General features: G+C 39.5%; 1 protein-coding gene across 2 annotated transcripts in view; it reads left to right on the top strand.

Annotated features, from left to right (window-relative positions):
* The window catches only part of LOC133243936 (ATP-binding cassette sub-family C member 4-like), a 590,639-nt gene that overhangs the window by 353,139 nt on the left and 224,013 nt on the right, over positions 1-13,487 (top strand). Inside the window, exons 28-30 of one of the 2 annotated variants that reach the window (XM_061410638.1) lie at positions 25-197; positions 635-740; positions 7,627-7,761. The exons of the other annotated variant lie outside the window; for it this stretch is intronic. Coding sequence (XP_061266622.1) covers positions 25-197; positions 635-740; positions 7,627-7,761 — 414 coding nt within the window. The remainder of the gene's footprint in view (positions 1-24; positions 198-634; positions 741-7,626; positions 7,762-13,487) is intronic. 2 annotated transcript variants of the gene reach the window in all.

Raw genomic sequence — 13,487 nt, 5'->3', positions numbered from 1 at the left:
ATGCCATTCTTTCTGTATCCACAGGTGCAACTTAAAGACGCCATCGAACATCTTCCTGGTAAAATGAATACTGAATTAGCAGAGTCTGGGTTGAACTTGAGTGTTGGACAGAGACAACTGGTGTGCCTTGCCAGGGCTATTCTCAAGAAAAATCAGATATTGATTATTGACAAAGCCACATCAAACGTGGATCCAAGGTATGGAGCTGAGACCCAGGAAACCTTGAAACTGACTTCTAAATGTGGTAAATGGAAAACATTTAGTGATGCTTAGAAATGTTTCTAAGTGTTCTCTTGGCCCGATGGATATTTGTTGCTAATAGTAATTGCAGGAAACAAAGGAAAAACCAAGACATGTTATATGGGGTTAATGTTGTTATGTGGCATCCTGAGAGAGCTAGATTCCTAAATCCGGCTCCTTATAGTTTTAATAAAATTTGAGGGAAGACTATTTTCCATCATTTAATGAAAAACACTAAATTTCTAAATAGATCTTTTATACTTAGCTTTTTAAGAACAAGATTATATGTTAAGGTATTGATTTTTAAAAACATTGTAAAAGTATCATGATATTTTAAAGTGTTAAGTCTGCTTTTCCTGTCTTTACTGAACTAAATTAATTTCTTTGATTTTAGTACTGATAAGTTAATACAAAGAAAAATTCATGAGAAATTTGCCCAGTGCACTGTGATAACCATCACACACAGGTTGAGCAATGTCATTGACTGTGAATGGATATTGGTAAGACCCTCACCATTTTAGCTGTTTTCATTTATGTTCAATTTCTCAACGTATCCTTCCTTGTAAAACTTGATAGGAACCTCCAGTAATGTAATTTTCTCTTAGTTTCTCCTATCTTTCCTAAAAAAAATGTTGTTATTTAGTCGCTCAGTCATGTCTGACTCTGCACAACCACATGAAGTTCAACATAACAGGCCCCCCTGTCCTTCACTATGTCCCAGTTTGTTCAAACTCAAATCCTTTGAGTCCATGATGCCATCCAACCATCTCATCTTCTGTCATCCCCTTCTCCTGCTGCCTTTTCCAGTAATTCAGCTCTTTGCATCAGGTGGCCAAATTATTGGAGCTTCAGCATCAGCCTTCCAATGGATATTCAGGGTTGATTTCCTTTAGGATTGATTGGTTTGATATTCTTTCAGTCCAAGGGACTCTCAAGAGTCTTCTCCAGCACCACAGTTTGAAAGCACCAATTCTTTGGTGCTCAGCTTTCTTTATGGTCCAACTCTCACATCCATACATGACTACTGGAGAAACCATATAGCTTTGACTAGACAGACCTTTGTTGGCAAATTAATGTTTCAGCTTTTTAATATGCTGTCTAGGTTTATCATAGATTTTCTTCAAAGGAGCAAGTGTCTTTTTAATCCATGGCTGCAGTCACTGTCTGCAGCAATTTTGGAGCCTAAGAATATAGTTTGTCACTGTTTCCACTGTTTCCCCATCTATTTGCCATGAAGTGATAGGACCAGATGCCATGATCATCATCTTTTGAATATTAAGTTTTAAGCCAGCTTTTTTCACTCTCCTCTTTCACCTTCATCAAGAGGCTCTTTAGTTCCTCTTTGCTTTCTACCATAAGGGTGGTGTCATCTGCATATCTTAGGTTATTGATATGTCTCCCGCAATCTTGATTCCAGCTTGAGCTTCATCCAGCCCAATATTTCACATGATGTACTCTGCATATACGTTAAATAAGCAGAGTGATAATATACAGCCTTGATGTACTCCTTTCCAAATTTGAACCTTATTTGTATTTCTTGCTTTAGAAATAGAGATAATGTGTTTTATTGTACTTCCCAGATACTACATTTTTACAAATTGAGAGTTTATTATAACCCTGCATCATTTAATCATTCCATGTCTCTGTCTCACCTTTTGGTAATTCCCATTATATGGCAAACTTTTTCACAATCGTTATTGTTGCTCTGGTGATATGTAACCTCAGTGTTACTGCTCTGACTTGCTGAAGTCTCCTCTGTTGATTAGTATTTTTTTTTTTAGCAACACATTGTTTTTAGGTTAAAGTCTGTACATTGTTTCCTCAGACATAATGCTATTGCATACTTGGCAGTCTAGTGTAGTGTAAGCATAGCTTCTGTGTGCTCTAGGAAACCAGAACATCCATATGACTCACTTTACTGCCGTCTTCACTTCATTCTGGTGTTCTGGAACTGCACCCACACTGAGGGGTGACTGTACCTCATTCCTTTCAGGAAAACAGGTGATTGTCTGTTCTGCAGGCTTTAATGTGGACATAAAGATGAGTCAATCTGTTGCAAAGACTGATGCTCCAGAGGGCGGGTGACCAACTTCAAGGAGTAGCTGGGGAAGTGAAAGATGCTGATGAAGGGCATAACCGACAGGGTAATCACCATAAAGCCCTATCATTGCAAGTGCTTAAAGTATAATAATTACATTTTGTTGCACTAGTGAATACTTCTGCACAAAGATAGACGGATGTGTTTTTTTAATTCTATTTTTAATTGATGCTAATCCATAAAAATCTATTTTTGTTATAAAAAAACAATAAATGTGCAAAGTAGAAATAGGAAAATAAAAGAAAATCTCATAAAAGGAAGGTTACAAAATACCCACTACCAGAAAGTAACAGTTTCATAATGCTATAATATTATTTGGATAACACTAGAACCAGTTTAATACTTTTTATGCAAAACAGAGTATTTTATCAGCAGAATTTTTATTTATTCTTAAAATTCCCCATGTCATTTATTAATTTTCTAAAGCTCCATTCTTAATAGCTGCCTAAAATTTCATCAGAGAGACAGAGTAGAAAGTGAATGTGAAGTCGCTCAGTTGTGTCCGACCCTCAGAGACCCCATGGACTGCAGCCTTCCAGGCTCCTCTGTCCATGGGATTCTCCAGGCAAGAGTACTGGAGTGGGGTGCCATTGCCTTCTCCGAGATAGAGTAGAATTAATCTCTAATTTAGACATCTATTTATTTTCCAAATAGTCACTTTTATCAAAAATCTTGAAATGATTAGATGGATATGGGTTTGTTCACTGTAAGTAAATCAGAGAAAGGGTTTGTTGGGAAACAATTGAAAGCTTTGTTTATCTGTTGTCTCTCCAAAGGGATTTACCCTACTTTGGCTCATTAAGCACCATTCATGTGTCAGGCTTAGAATTCTATTTCACAAAGAAGTTCTCTCAATATTAAGTTTATTAAACATGATGAAGTCATAATGACAGCTAATATAATCTTTACTTTCTCTGTTGCCACAAAACAGAGGAGCAAGACAGACAAATTAGAAATGCTCTTTATCCTGAGACTCACCACTATCTCTACACTAGAGGGTTCTTCCTGTAGTTTTCAGGATTAGCTGGGTGCTCGTGACCTGCTTTCTCTGCAGCCAACAGCACAGCTCCTCCCTCCAGTCTCTGCTCACTGCAGTCTTCATATCACCCGGATTCTTCCTGGTAATGTGAGCAAAGGAAGCATGTGATAATCTGCACTTGCTCTAACAGTATTGTTGTCTGTGATCAACATTTTCACTGTCTCTAGTTAGAGTATTCTTTAGCAATGAATGATGAAGAACCAAAGGCAGAGCCAAGAAACTCAGATCCCAACTCCTCTGTTTATAGTCAATTTATGGTTCTATATTCTTTGTTTCTCCCTCAACTCAAACTTCTTAGAATTTTCTCACAGAGTGAAAGCCAGAAACTGTTGTAACATCCCCACCTAAAAAGCACAAAACAGCTCATACCTAACTAGAGTTTTACTTAAATTCTATTTTTCACTTTCACTTTCATGGAACTTTTCTTTTATAAACCTGCATGGCTACAATTAGAACACTTGAGAAGAGATAAACTCCCTCAAAAACATGCCAAGAGATTTCATTCAGGTTTTCAGAGGAGAGATAACTAACACTGAGGTAGAAAGCATAGTCGGGGAGAAGAAATACTTTATGAGGGGTTTGCTTATGTGCAAAAGCAACAGTTTTGAGAGAGCAGCTATGGAGGTGACTATGACCCAGCCTTTATTCCCCTGGTGAGAGAATGATTTACTGTTTCAAGACCTAAGAAATGATTTTGAGTTAATAGTTACCACATTGTCCAGTCACTGAGAAAATCACATGCACTATTTTACCAATGAGGGACCCACCTTCCAGGGTTGGACAGCCGTCCTGTGTCATCATCTGGTGGCCAAAGACAGAGGTCTGACTCTCAGGTCTTTCCCCTCACAACTCTCCATATTGCTAAGTGGATCTATCTCTGTTATTTGTTATCATTTCCCAGCATCTTTCTTATCAGGCTTTTCTTCCACCCTCTCCTGTCCCCCATTTCCCAGTATACTCATCTATATCACTGATGGTATCCTGCCTGTGAAAATGGGTGAAATTATCTTACAGTGGGTCAATTTCATCTTTATGTCTAGGACAGCTACTGTGAATATCTGCACATAAACCACTTGATGAACACATCTTCATGGAGCTTATGTAACTGGCTGACTCATCCAACATAATGTAATTTTACTTAACCTCCTAGAGCTTGATAAGTAATTCAAGTTTGGGGTTCCAGGAGAGGTCCTGGGGTTCAGGGATTGTTATCATACCAACTTGAATATGTGATTTAGTTTATAGTTTAACTTGGGTTACAGGAAGAGTGGGGGCAGAGGAAAAATATAGCAACCTTTTCTTATAAAATACATTAAAAATTCAAAATTATACCTATTTTTCTCTACATAAAGAGAATTTGGACTTGCTTTATGTTTATTTGTTCTGAAATACCTAGAATCTTTGATCAAATCAGTAAAATTTAAAGGCTAAGTTGATAAATTTCTATTTCTGGCCTTTTCTGAGTCTGTGTCCCATCTCAGCTCTTGTAGCCTCTGACGTGAGCCTTGGCTTTTAAGTTTGATTAGGTCCCATTTGTTTTTGCTTTATTTCTTTTGCTTTGGGAGAGTTATCTAAGAAAATAGTTGCTGTGATTTATGGCAAAGAGTCTTTTTTTTGTTTTGTTTTGTTTTTAATTTTATTTTATTTTTAAACTTTACATAATTGTATTAGTTTTGCCAAATATCAAAATGAATCTGCCACAGGTATACATGTGTTCCCCATCCTGAACCCTCCTCCCTCCTCCCTCCCCATACCATCCCTCTGGGTCGTCCCAGTGCACCAGCCCCAAGCATCCAGTATCATGCATCGAAGCTGGACTGGCGACTCGTTTCATATATGATATTATATATATTTCAATGCCATTCTCCCAAATCATCCCACCCTCTCCCTCTCCCACAGAGTCCAAAAGACTGTTATTTATCAGCCTAATGGCTGAGTAATTTTTAATTTTTAATAAAAGAATACATTTGAATCAGTTCTAATGATGTGGATGAAACTGGAGCCTATTATACAGAGTGAAGTAAGCCAGAAAGAAAAACACCAATACAGTATACTGACGCATATATATGGCAAAGAGTTTTTTGCCTGGGTTTTCCTTTATGAAGTCGCCCAGTCGTGTCCGACTCTTGCAACCCCATGGATTGTAGCCTACCAGGCTTCTCCGTCCATGGGATTTTCCAGGCAAGAATATTGGAGTGGGTTGCCATTTCCTTCTCCAAGTTTTATAGTACTCAGTCTTATATTAGGTCTTTAAACCATTTTGAGTTTATTTTTGGGTATGGTATAGGTGAGTGTTCTAATTTCATTCATTTTCAGGTGCCCAGTTTTCCCAGTACTATTTACCAAAGAAGCTGTATTTTTTCTCCATTCTTGTCTACTTTTTCATAGGTTAATTGACCATAGATATATGGAGATCAGTGTTTGAAAACTGCAGTTTTTCTTATTCAACATCGGGAAGAATAGTTTTGTTCTATTATCCTATGCTTAAGTAAAACTGTACATTTGAGGCATCTAAATTGGTATGCCAAGTTACAGAACACTTAAATTATTATGTGGATGAGACAGATTCCGTTATTCTTGGACTTGTTTGAGAAAGCTGCCCTTAGCAATGATTCACAGTAGTAAACAAATGATTAACAGGAAAATTGCCTTTCTAAGGCTTAATAAATGTTTCTAATTAAATACAAAGGATGAAATCAATTGAAATACCTAATGTGGAAAAACAACCTATATCTTGTTTAGAGTTCCAGAATATTCTCTTCTTTTTTAAAAATTTAATTTTATTTATTTATTTATTTTAGGCTGTGCTGGGTCTTCCTTGCTGCACAAGCATTTCTCTAGTTGCAGTGAGTGGAGCTACTCTTTGAGCAGTGTGAAGACCTCTTATTGTGGTGGCTCCTCTTGCTGCAGAGCACAGGCTCTAGGCATGTGGGTTTCAGTAGTTGTGACACATGGGCTCAGGAGTTGTGGCTCGTGGACTCTGGAGCACATGCTGTATAGTTGTGGCCCACAGACTTAGTTTCTCTGCACCATGAGGGATCTTCCCATACAGGGGATGGGACACATGACTCCTGCATTGCCATGCAGATTCTTTTACCACTAAGCCACCAGGAAGCCCATGCAGCATATTCTCTTAAGATGCATTTACTCTAAACATGACCTAAGTGAAGACTTGAGTGCTGATTATCATCAGAACTGTTTTTATAATTATATCATTTGGGCCATTTAGTTCAGACACTTTTTTCTCTCCAGAACCATTAACCAAAGACACTAATAAGCAGAAAGGCAGAGTTAAGAGCCCCTTCCTCTCCCTTTCAATTTCCATTTAGCAGACTTATTAATGAGCAATAAAAGGGGTGAAAGGCAGGCAGTTTAATAGAGAAAGAGAAACAAAATAAGAAAGATATTAATAATTTGTGAAAAGAGATTCAGATCCTACAGATTCAGATCCTAGGCAGTTAGACTGAGCTGCCCCATGTGCTCTGAAAGCTGAGATCCCTGGAAATCAGAGCTCAATTTCTTACTTGCTTCTTTAGTCTTACCAAAGACAAAACTGGATTTCTAGAGATTTTTTCTGTGCAGAGCAATTCTGTAAAAGCTGCTTCTATACCAGCTCTTTTTGCCAGCCTTCCACTCTCAGAACAAACCACAACCACAGCCAACTTCTAGAAGCATCTCAGCCTCTCAGACAAGGGATTCTGTTCCTCTCAGCAGCTGACATAATCCAGAGCCCTAAAGAAATTCTGAAAGTGTTTTCGTTTTTCCCTAAATACTGCTCAGATTCTCAAATCAACTTGACAATTAATTTGTGGCCAGGGGTCTGCCCTCTGGTTTGTATGACGTCACCCTACTTTTTAGATAAATGCAGCTTCATTTTCTGCAATCAAGATATTTCCCAACTCTGTGTATCTGTATAAATTGCCTCAAAGCTCACAGCCTGAGAGCTAAAAGCACTAACTAATGATAACAACCCCAAATACCCCAGGCAGAATATAAGATGCTACAGAGTGCCAGTAATCCTAGTGCAAAACTCATTTTCCTCCTTTCCAATAATATTGTAATATTAAAAGTCAGGTGAGGCCTTTGCCCAGTAAAACAGTAATCAGACCATTTAAACACCAGGCAGTCCTACCACCCACACAGAGTCTGTCTATTCTCCCTGTCCTGCCCCTTTTTGAAATATTGTCTGGGCTATAATATGGTACTGAGAGATATTGTGTGCTAATGGATTTCTTTCTGCTGTTAACAGGTTTTGGATTCAGGAATATATAGAGAAGCTGGAGAGCCACATAATTTGATGCAGAATGAAAACAGCCTGTTTTACAAGATGGTGCAACAACTGGGTCAAGCTGAGGTCACTGCCCTCACTGAAAGGGCGAAATAGGTGAGCTCGCTGCGGGGAGTTGTAATTAAAGTTTGTCTCCAAGGTTCAGTCTTCACAATCTCCACTGGTGGTCTGATAACAAGCACTCTGTCCCCTTATAAGTCTCCACAGAGGAAGTCTCATGGCTAGGTCTTAACACATTGCAGGTTGAAGGCAGGTCTGCCAAGATTCTGCGGCAGATTTGGGGGTGGGGTGGATGTGTGTGCTCCTCTGTGTGTGCACAAACGCACCTGAGAGAGAGATGTCAGATTGGACTTTCCACAGTTTGGACTCTGGGTTCAAATTCTCATAAAGCACAGAAAAGTCATTTTGCAAACCCTTCACATTCATTCTGATTGGTGCTCAGCACATTTGTACTAAAAGTGCTATCAAGGAATATCCAGGAAATTCAAGAGTTTAAGGGAAAACAGTTTAGAATATTTTGGCTCTAGGAAGATCTACCAGGGAAAGGTATAGCTCTCTTCTGTTTTCTAATCTGTAAGGAAAACATCTACCTGATATTATCACTTTATCCCTAATTACTTGTTGTTTAGAATTAGGTCCAGTTTCCCCCTCTATGCTTCCTGTACCTTCTAGAAGGTGAAATTGCCATCAGGACAAATCAAGAACTCACAATACCTTAACTCTATAGTCAGAATGGTGCTTGAAGGTTTACAAAGCACTTTCTCTGAGATGGGGTGTGTAATGCACTGTACATGGTGTCAGGAAGGTTCTCAATGGGTAACATTCAGGTCACGTGACACCTTCCTAAAAAAAGGTGAGATGGTAACTGAAGTCTGGTTTAAGAGACTTAGCCATTGTCATACAGCTGCCTGTAATTCTTTCTGGAACAAGGCGGGAGTGGGTTGATGAGAAGATAGAGGGAGGAAAGAAAGGTTTGGTGTTCTTACCCCTTGACATTTGTGGTTCATGGTGGGATGAGGCTTCCAGTTGCATGCTATGAGGCTTACCCATCAAAAATTTATTTCTGGGTATTAAATTAACTGTGTATTTTCCCTTCTTCATGCTTTTCTGCATTTCCAAGATTTTCACTTGTGAGTAGAATAATTACTAGTGTAGTATTTAAAATACATCTTAAAGAAAACATGTCCCAGTATCTTAAGTACTTCTATATGAAAGATTTATCTAAAATGTGGTCTAAGTTCCCTCTGTTACTGTCTCTTCTCAATCCTCCTTAGAAATAGAGGAAATGCAGAGCAAGACCCTGCCACTGCTCATAGGATAGGAAATTGCCTGGGTCACAGAGCGGGCTGAAGAGCTGATGGAGTTGGAGTTCATACCTAGGTTTAAAAACAAGGAAATCTGTGTTCTGAACTTTTCATATAAGTACTATATTGTGTGCAAATCTTGAGAAGTTGAACAAAGAACTCTGTAATTTTTATGCCTGAAATTCACAGAGTGCTTTCATCTACTAGAATGTCTCCCAGTCAGACCTTCCCTCCTAAGACCTAGAGATTCCTAGAGACCTAGAGATTCATAGAGACCCAGGAATCTCCAAAACCCTTCTGCTCTTTTGACCTCAGGTATTTCATATCAAAAAGAGATGTACCCACCTATGTGCCACAGTCTTCATTTAAAGCCTATGCTATCATTATATTTTATCTAGACATTGAGTAATGAGAAATAGATCACAGAATTTTAGATCAGTCCAGATCACATACGGTAATAGGATTCAACACCTTCATTTTACAGGTGAGGAAACTAAGACCCTTAGAAGGAACGTGGCCCTATGTATGAAACTGATGTTTAGCTAATTTGCAGCAGACTCAGAATTAGAAATCGGTTCTTTCAGTGAATGTCTTAAATCAAGTGTAACATACACACGGAAGACTTAGGTCATGGAATTAGAAATCTTGTGATTCCTGGCCTAATAACCCTGCACCTACTCTAACAATACTAATGATAAGTTACATTTGTGTAGTTCTTTATAATTCATTTTATATTGTTCTCGCATGTGTGATTTCACTTAATCTCATGATGGTCCATTTTATCCCATGTCTTGGATGAGGAAAGTGGGTCCAGGCTCACCTAAGGTCACAGAGCTGGTCCAGGGAGCACAGAGGGGCAATTGCTGGGGGAGGCTGAGTGCTGCCCTAAATACTGTGTTCTGCGTTGACTCTGAGAACACTGCTCCTTTCACGTGGTTGCCACGGTGGGGCCATCACCCAAGTTCAGAGTGGCAGAACCTCAGTCTTGGATTCTAGTCCTGCCTCTGGGTCAGGTCACCTCTAAGGAAAGAAATACATTTCTTGATTCTCATCTCAGTTGAATATCTTCTTGGCATTATTTCTGCATCCTCTGCATCTTCTTAGGTGAGCTGTCAGATTATCAGTTTTTTGAATGTGCAAGCATCAGATGTCAATGCATTGTTGAGAGCTGTAACACTGGGAACATTAGCCTAAGTCAACAAGGTTTTCACTCTAATAGAGCAGAATTCATTCATCTTAAAAGAAAATCCAACATCTAGGGAAAGGTGCTTCCAAGTCACATTTTTTTAAACACACAGTTCAGGTGAGCTGATCACTGTTTGATTAACCCCTGTAGATGGTCCATGAAATAGCAGAGAAAGTACCTTTTAGATACATAAAGCTGAAGGGTACATTAGTTTGCTAGGACCACCATGCAAAGTACCACAGAGTAGGTGACTCAACAGAAACTTATTTCCTCACATCCCTGGAGGCTGCAAGTCTCAGGTCAAGGTGTCGGCAGGGTTGGTTTCCTCTGAGGACGCTCTCCTTGGCTTGGAGATGCTGTCTTCTCTCTTTGTCCTCACATGGTCTTCCCTCTCTGTGTGTCTGTGTCCTGATCTATTCTTATAAGAACCCCAGTCTATTAGATTAGGACCCACCTGTATGACTTCATGTTACCTTTATTGCCTCTTTAAAGACCCTGTTTCCAAATAGTCATATTCTGAGGTACTGGGGGATTTAGGACTTCAACATGTAAAATTGCACAGGACAGTTCAGCCCGTAATAGAGGATAAATGCCTTCCATTCATTCTGTTCTGTGATGAAGCAGACCTGGTTGAGGCTTTCTGAAGTTTCTTTGCTCCCAGTGTGTAACAGAGCTGTCATGTTGTCTGTTCATGAAATCACCTAATACAACCAGAAGTTATAAAATCCTAATATGCTAGCTCTAGGAGCCTGGACCAGTTTGAATAGGTGGAGGAGGCACTTAGCATCCACGTGGTCTTGTGTCCCCAAGGTCCCTGAGCCTCAGGTCCTCACCTGGATATAGACCAAGGATTACAGCCCTGCTGGACTCAAAGTTATTACGAGGATCAGATGAGAGAGCAGATGCTTAAGCACTTTGAGAATATAGTGTTTTACGGTGTAAAAGTAGGATCATTTTTAAAAAGACTGTAGACAGAAGCCTTGTCTCCCAATAATAAAACAAATATAGTTCTTCTAGGTAGCCTTCAGTTCAGTTCAGTCACTCAGTCGTGTCCAATTTTTTGTGACCCCAATGACTGCAACACGCCAGGCCTTCCTGTCCATTACCAACTCCCAGAATCCACCCAAACCCATGTCCGTTGAGTCAGTGATGCCATCCAACCATCTCATCCTTTGTCGTCCCCTTCTCCTCCTACCCTCAAACTTTCCCAGCATCTAGGTCTTTTCAAATGAGTCAGCTCTTCACATCAGGTGGCCCAAGTATTGGAGTTTCAGCTTCAACATCAGTCCTTCCAATGACCACCCAGGACTGATCTCCTTTAGGATGGACTGGTTGGATCGCCTTGCAGTCCAAGGAACCCTCAAGACTCTTTTCCAACACCACAGTTCAAAAGCATCAATTCTTCGGCTCTCAGCTTTCTTTATAGTCCAACTCTCACATACATACATGACTACAGGAAAAAACCATAGCCTTGACTAGATGGACCTTTGTTGACAAAGTAATGTCCCTTTTTTTAAAGGGACACGCTATCTAGGTTGGTCATAACTTTCCTTCAAAGGAGTAAGCATCTTTTAATTTCATGGCTGCAGTCACCATCTGCAGTGATTTTGGAGCCCAGAAAAATAAAGTCAGCCACTGTTTCCAATGTTTTTCCATCTATTTGCCATGAAGTGATGGGACCAGATGCCATGATCTTAGTTTTATGAATGTTGAGCTTTAAGCCAACTTTTTCACTCTCCACTTTCACTTTCATCAAGAGGCTCTTTAGTTGTTCTTCACTTTCTGCCATAAGGGTGGTGTCATCTGCATATCTGAGGTTATTGATATTTCTCCCAGCAATCTTGATTCCAGCTTGTGCTTCCTCCAGCCCAGTGTTTCTCATGATGTACTCTGCATATAAGTTAAATAAGCAGGGTGACAATATACAGCCTTGAGGTCCTTCTTTTCGTATTTGGAACCAGTCTGTTGTTCCATGTCCAGTTCTAACTGTTGCTTCCTGACCTGCATATAGGTTTCTCAAGAGGCAGGTCAGATACTCTGGTATTCCTATTTCTTTCAGAATTTTCCACAGTTTATTGTGATCCACACAGTGAAAGGCTTTGGCATAGTCAATAAAGCAGAAATGGATGTTTTTCTGGAACTCTCTTGCTTTTTCAGTGATCCAGCGGATGTTGGCAATTTGATCTCTGGTTCCTCTGCCTTTCCTAAAACCATCTTGATCATCTGGAAGTTCATGGGTCATGTATTGCTGAAGCGTGGCTTGGAGAGTTTTGAACATTACTAGCGTGTGAGATGAGTGCAATTGTGCAGTAGTTTGAGCATTCTTTGGCATTGCCTTTCTTTGGGATTGGAATGAAAACTGACCTTTTCCAGTCCTGTGGCCACTGCTGAGTTTTCCCAATTTGCTGGCATATTGAGTGCAGCACTTTCACAGTATCATCTTTCAGGATTTGAAACAGCTCAACTGGAATTCCATCATCTCCACTAGCTTTGTTCATAGTGATACTTTCTAAGGCCCACTTGACTACACATTTCAGGATGTCTGGCTCTAGGTGAGTGATCACACCATCGTGATTATCTGGGTCATGAAGATCTTTTATGTACAGTTCTTCTGTGTATTCTTGCCACCTCTTCTTAATATCTTCTGCTTCTGTTAGGTCCATACCATTTCTGTCCTTTATCGAGTCCATCTCTGCATGAAATATTCCCTCGGTATCTCTAATTTTCTTGAAGAGATCTCTAGTCTTTCCTAGCTTTAGATAGCTTTAGAGACTCTAAATCAGAGATCCCCAACCACTGAAGTTCCTTTCAGTATTCAGTTCAGGTATTTCAGACCATGAGGCAAAGCCCTTTTCAGTTAAAAGTTGCTAAAAATAATATTTTTTCTTTATAAAAATTATATTGAGAAGGGTTATGAAGGAAGGAACCAGGTAATTCTAGAAAGAATATCAAGCAGTAGAAAATGAAATTTATTTTCTTTTTTCCTTTTGCTTTTCACCAAAAAAGTACATAAGGATATAATCACAAAATATGGCTAGCTTAATAAAATGGAGGAGGGTGGTGGTATGCAATTAACCCTCTCTCCCAACCCCCACCAGAAGTTTTATTTTTAAATGCTTCCATTACAATGGTAGTAGCTTCAGATTTCAGCCAGTGAGGCTCAAGCATTTTTGGAGGGCTTATTTTTCTCCTTAAATGACATTTGAATATATAGCATTTTGTATGCAGAGCTGTTTGAGGGTAGCAGGTTATGTTAGCAACAAGAGAGTAAGAAAGTGCACTTACTATGAAGGTAGGTGTCCTAGTGCTTTTCTGTTTCGTGTGTGAAGTTC

The sequence above is a fragment of the Bos javanicus genome, unplaced genomic scaffold (genome assembly GCF_032452875.1).
Source record: "Bos javanicus breed banteng unplaced genomic scaffold, ARS-OSU_banteng_1.0 tig00001600_1, whole genome shotgun sequence".
In the NCBI taxonomy this organism is placed as follows: domain Eukaryota; kingdom Metazoa; phylum Chordata; class Mammalia; order Artiodactyla; family Bovidae; genus Bos; species Bos javanicus.
The sequence above is the reverse complement of the archived record's forward strand: the minus strand, read 5'-3'. Positions and strand labels throughout refer to the sequence as shown.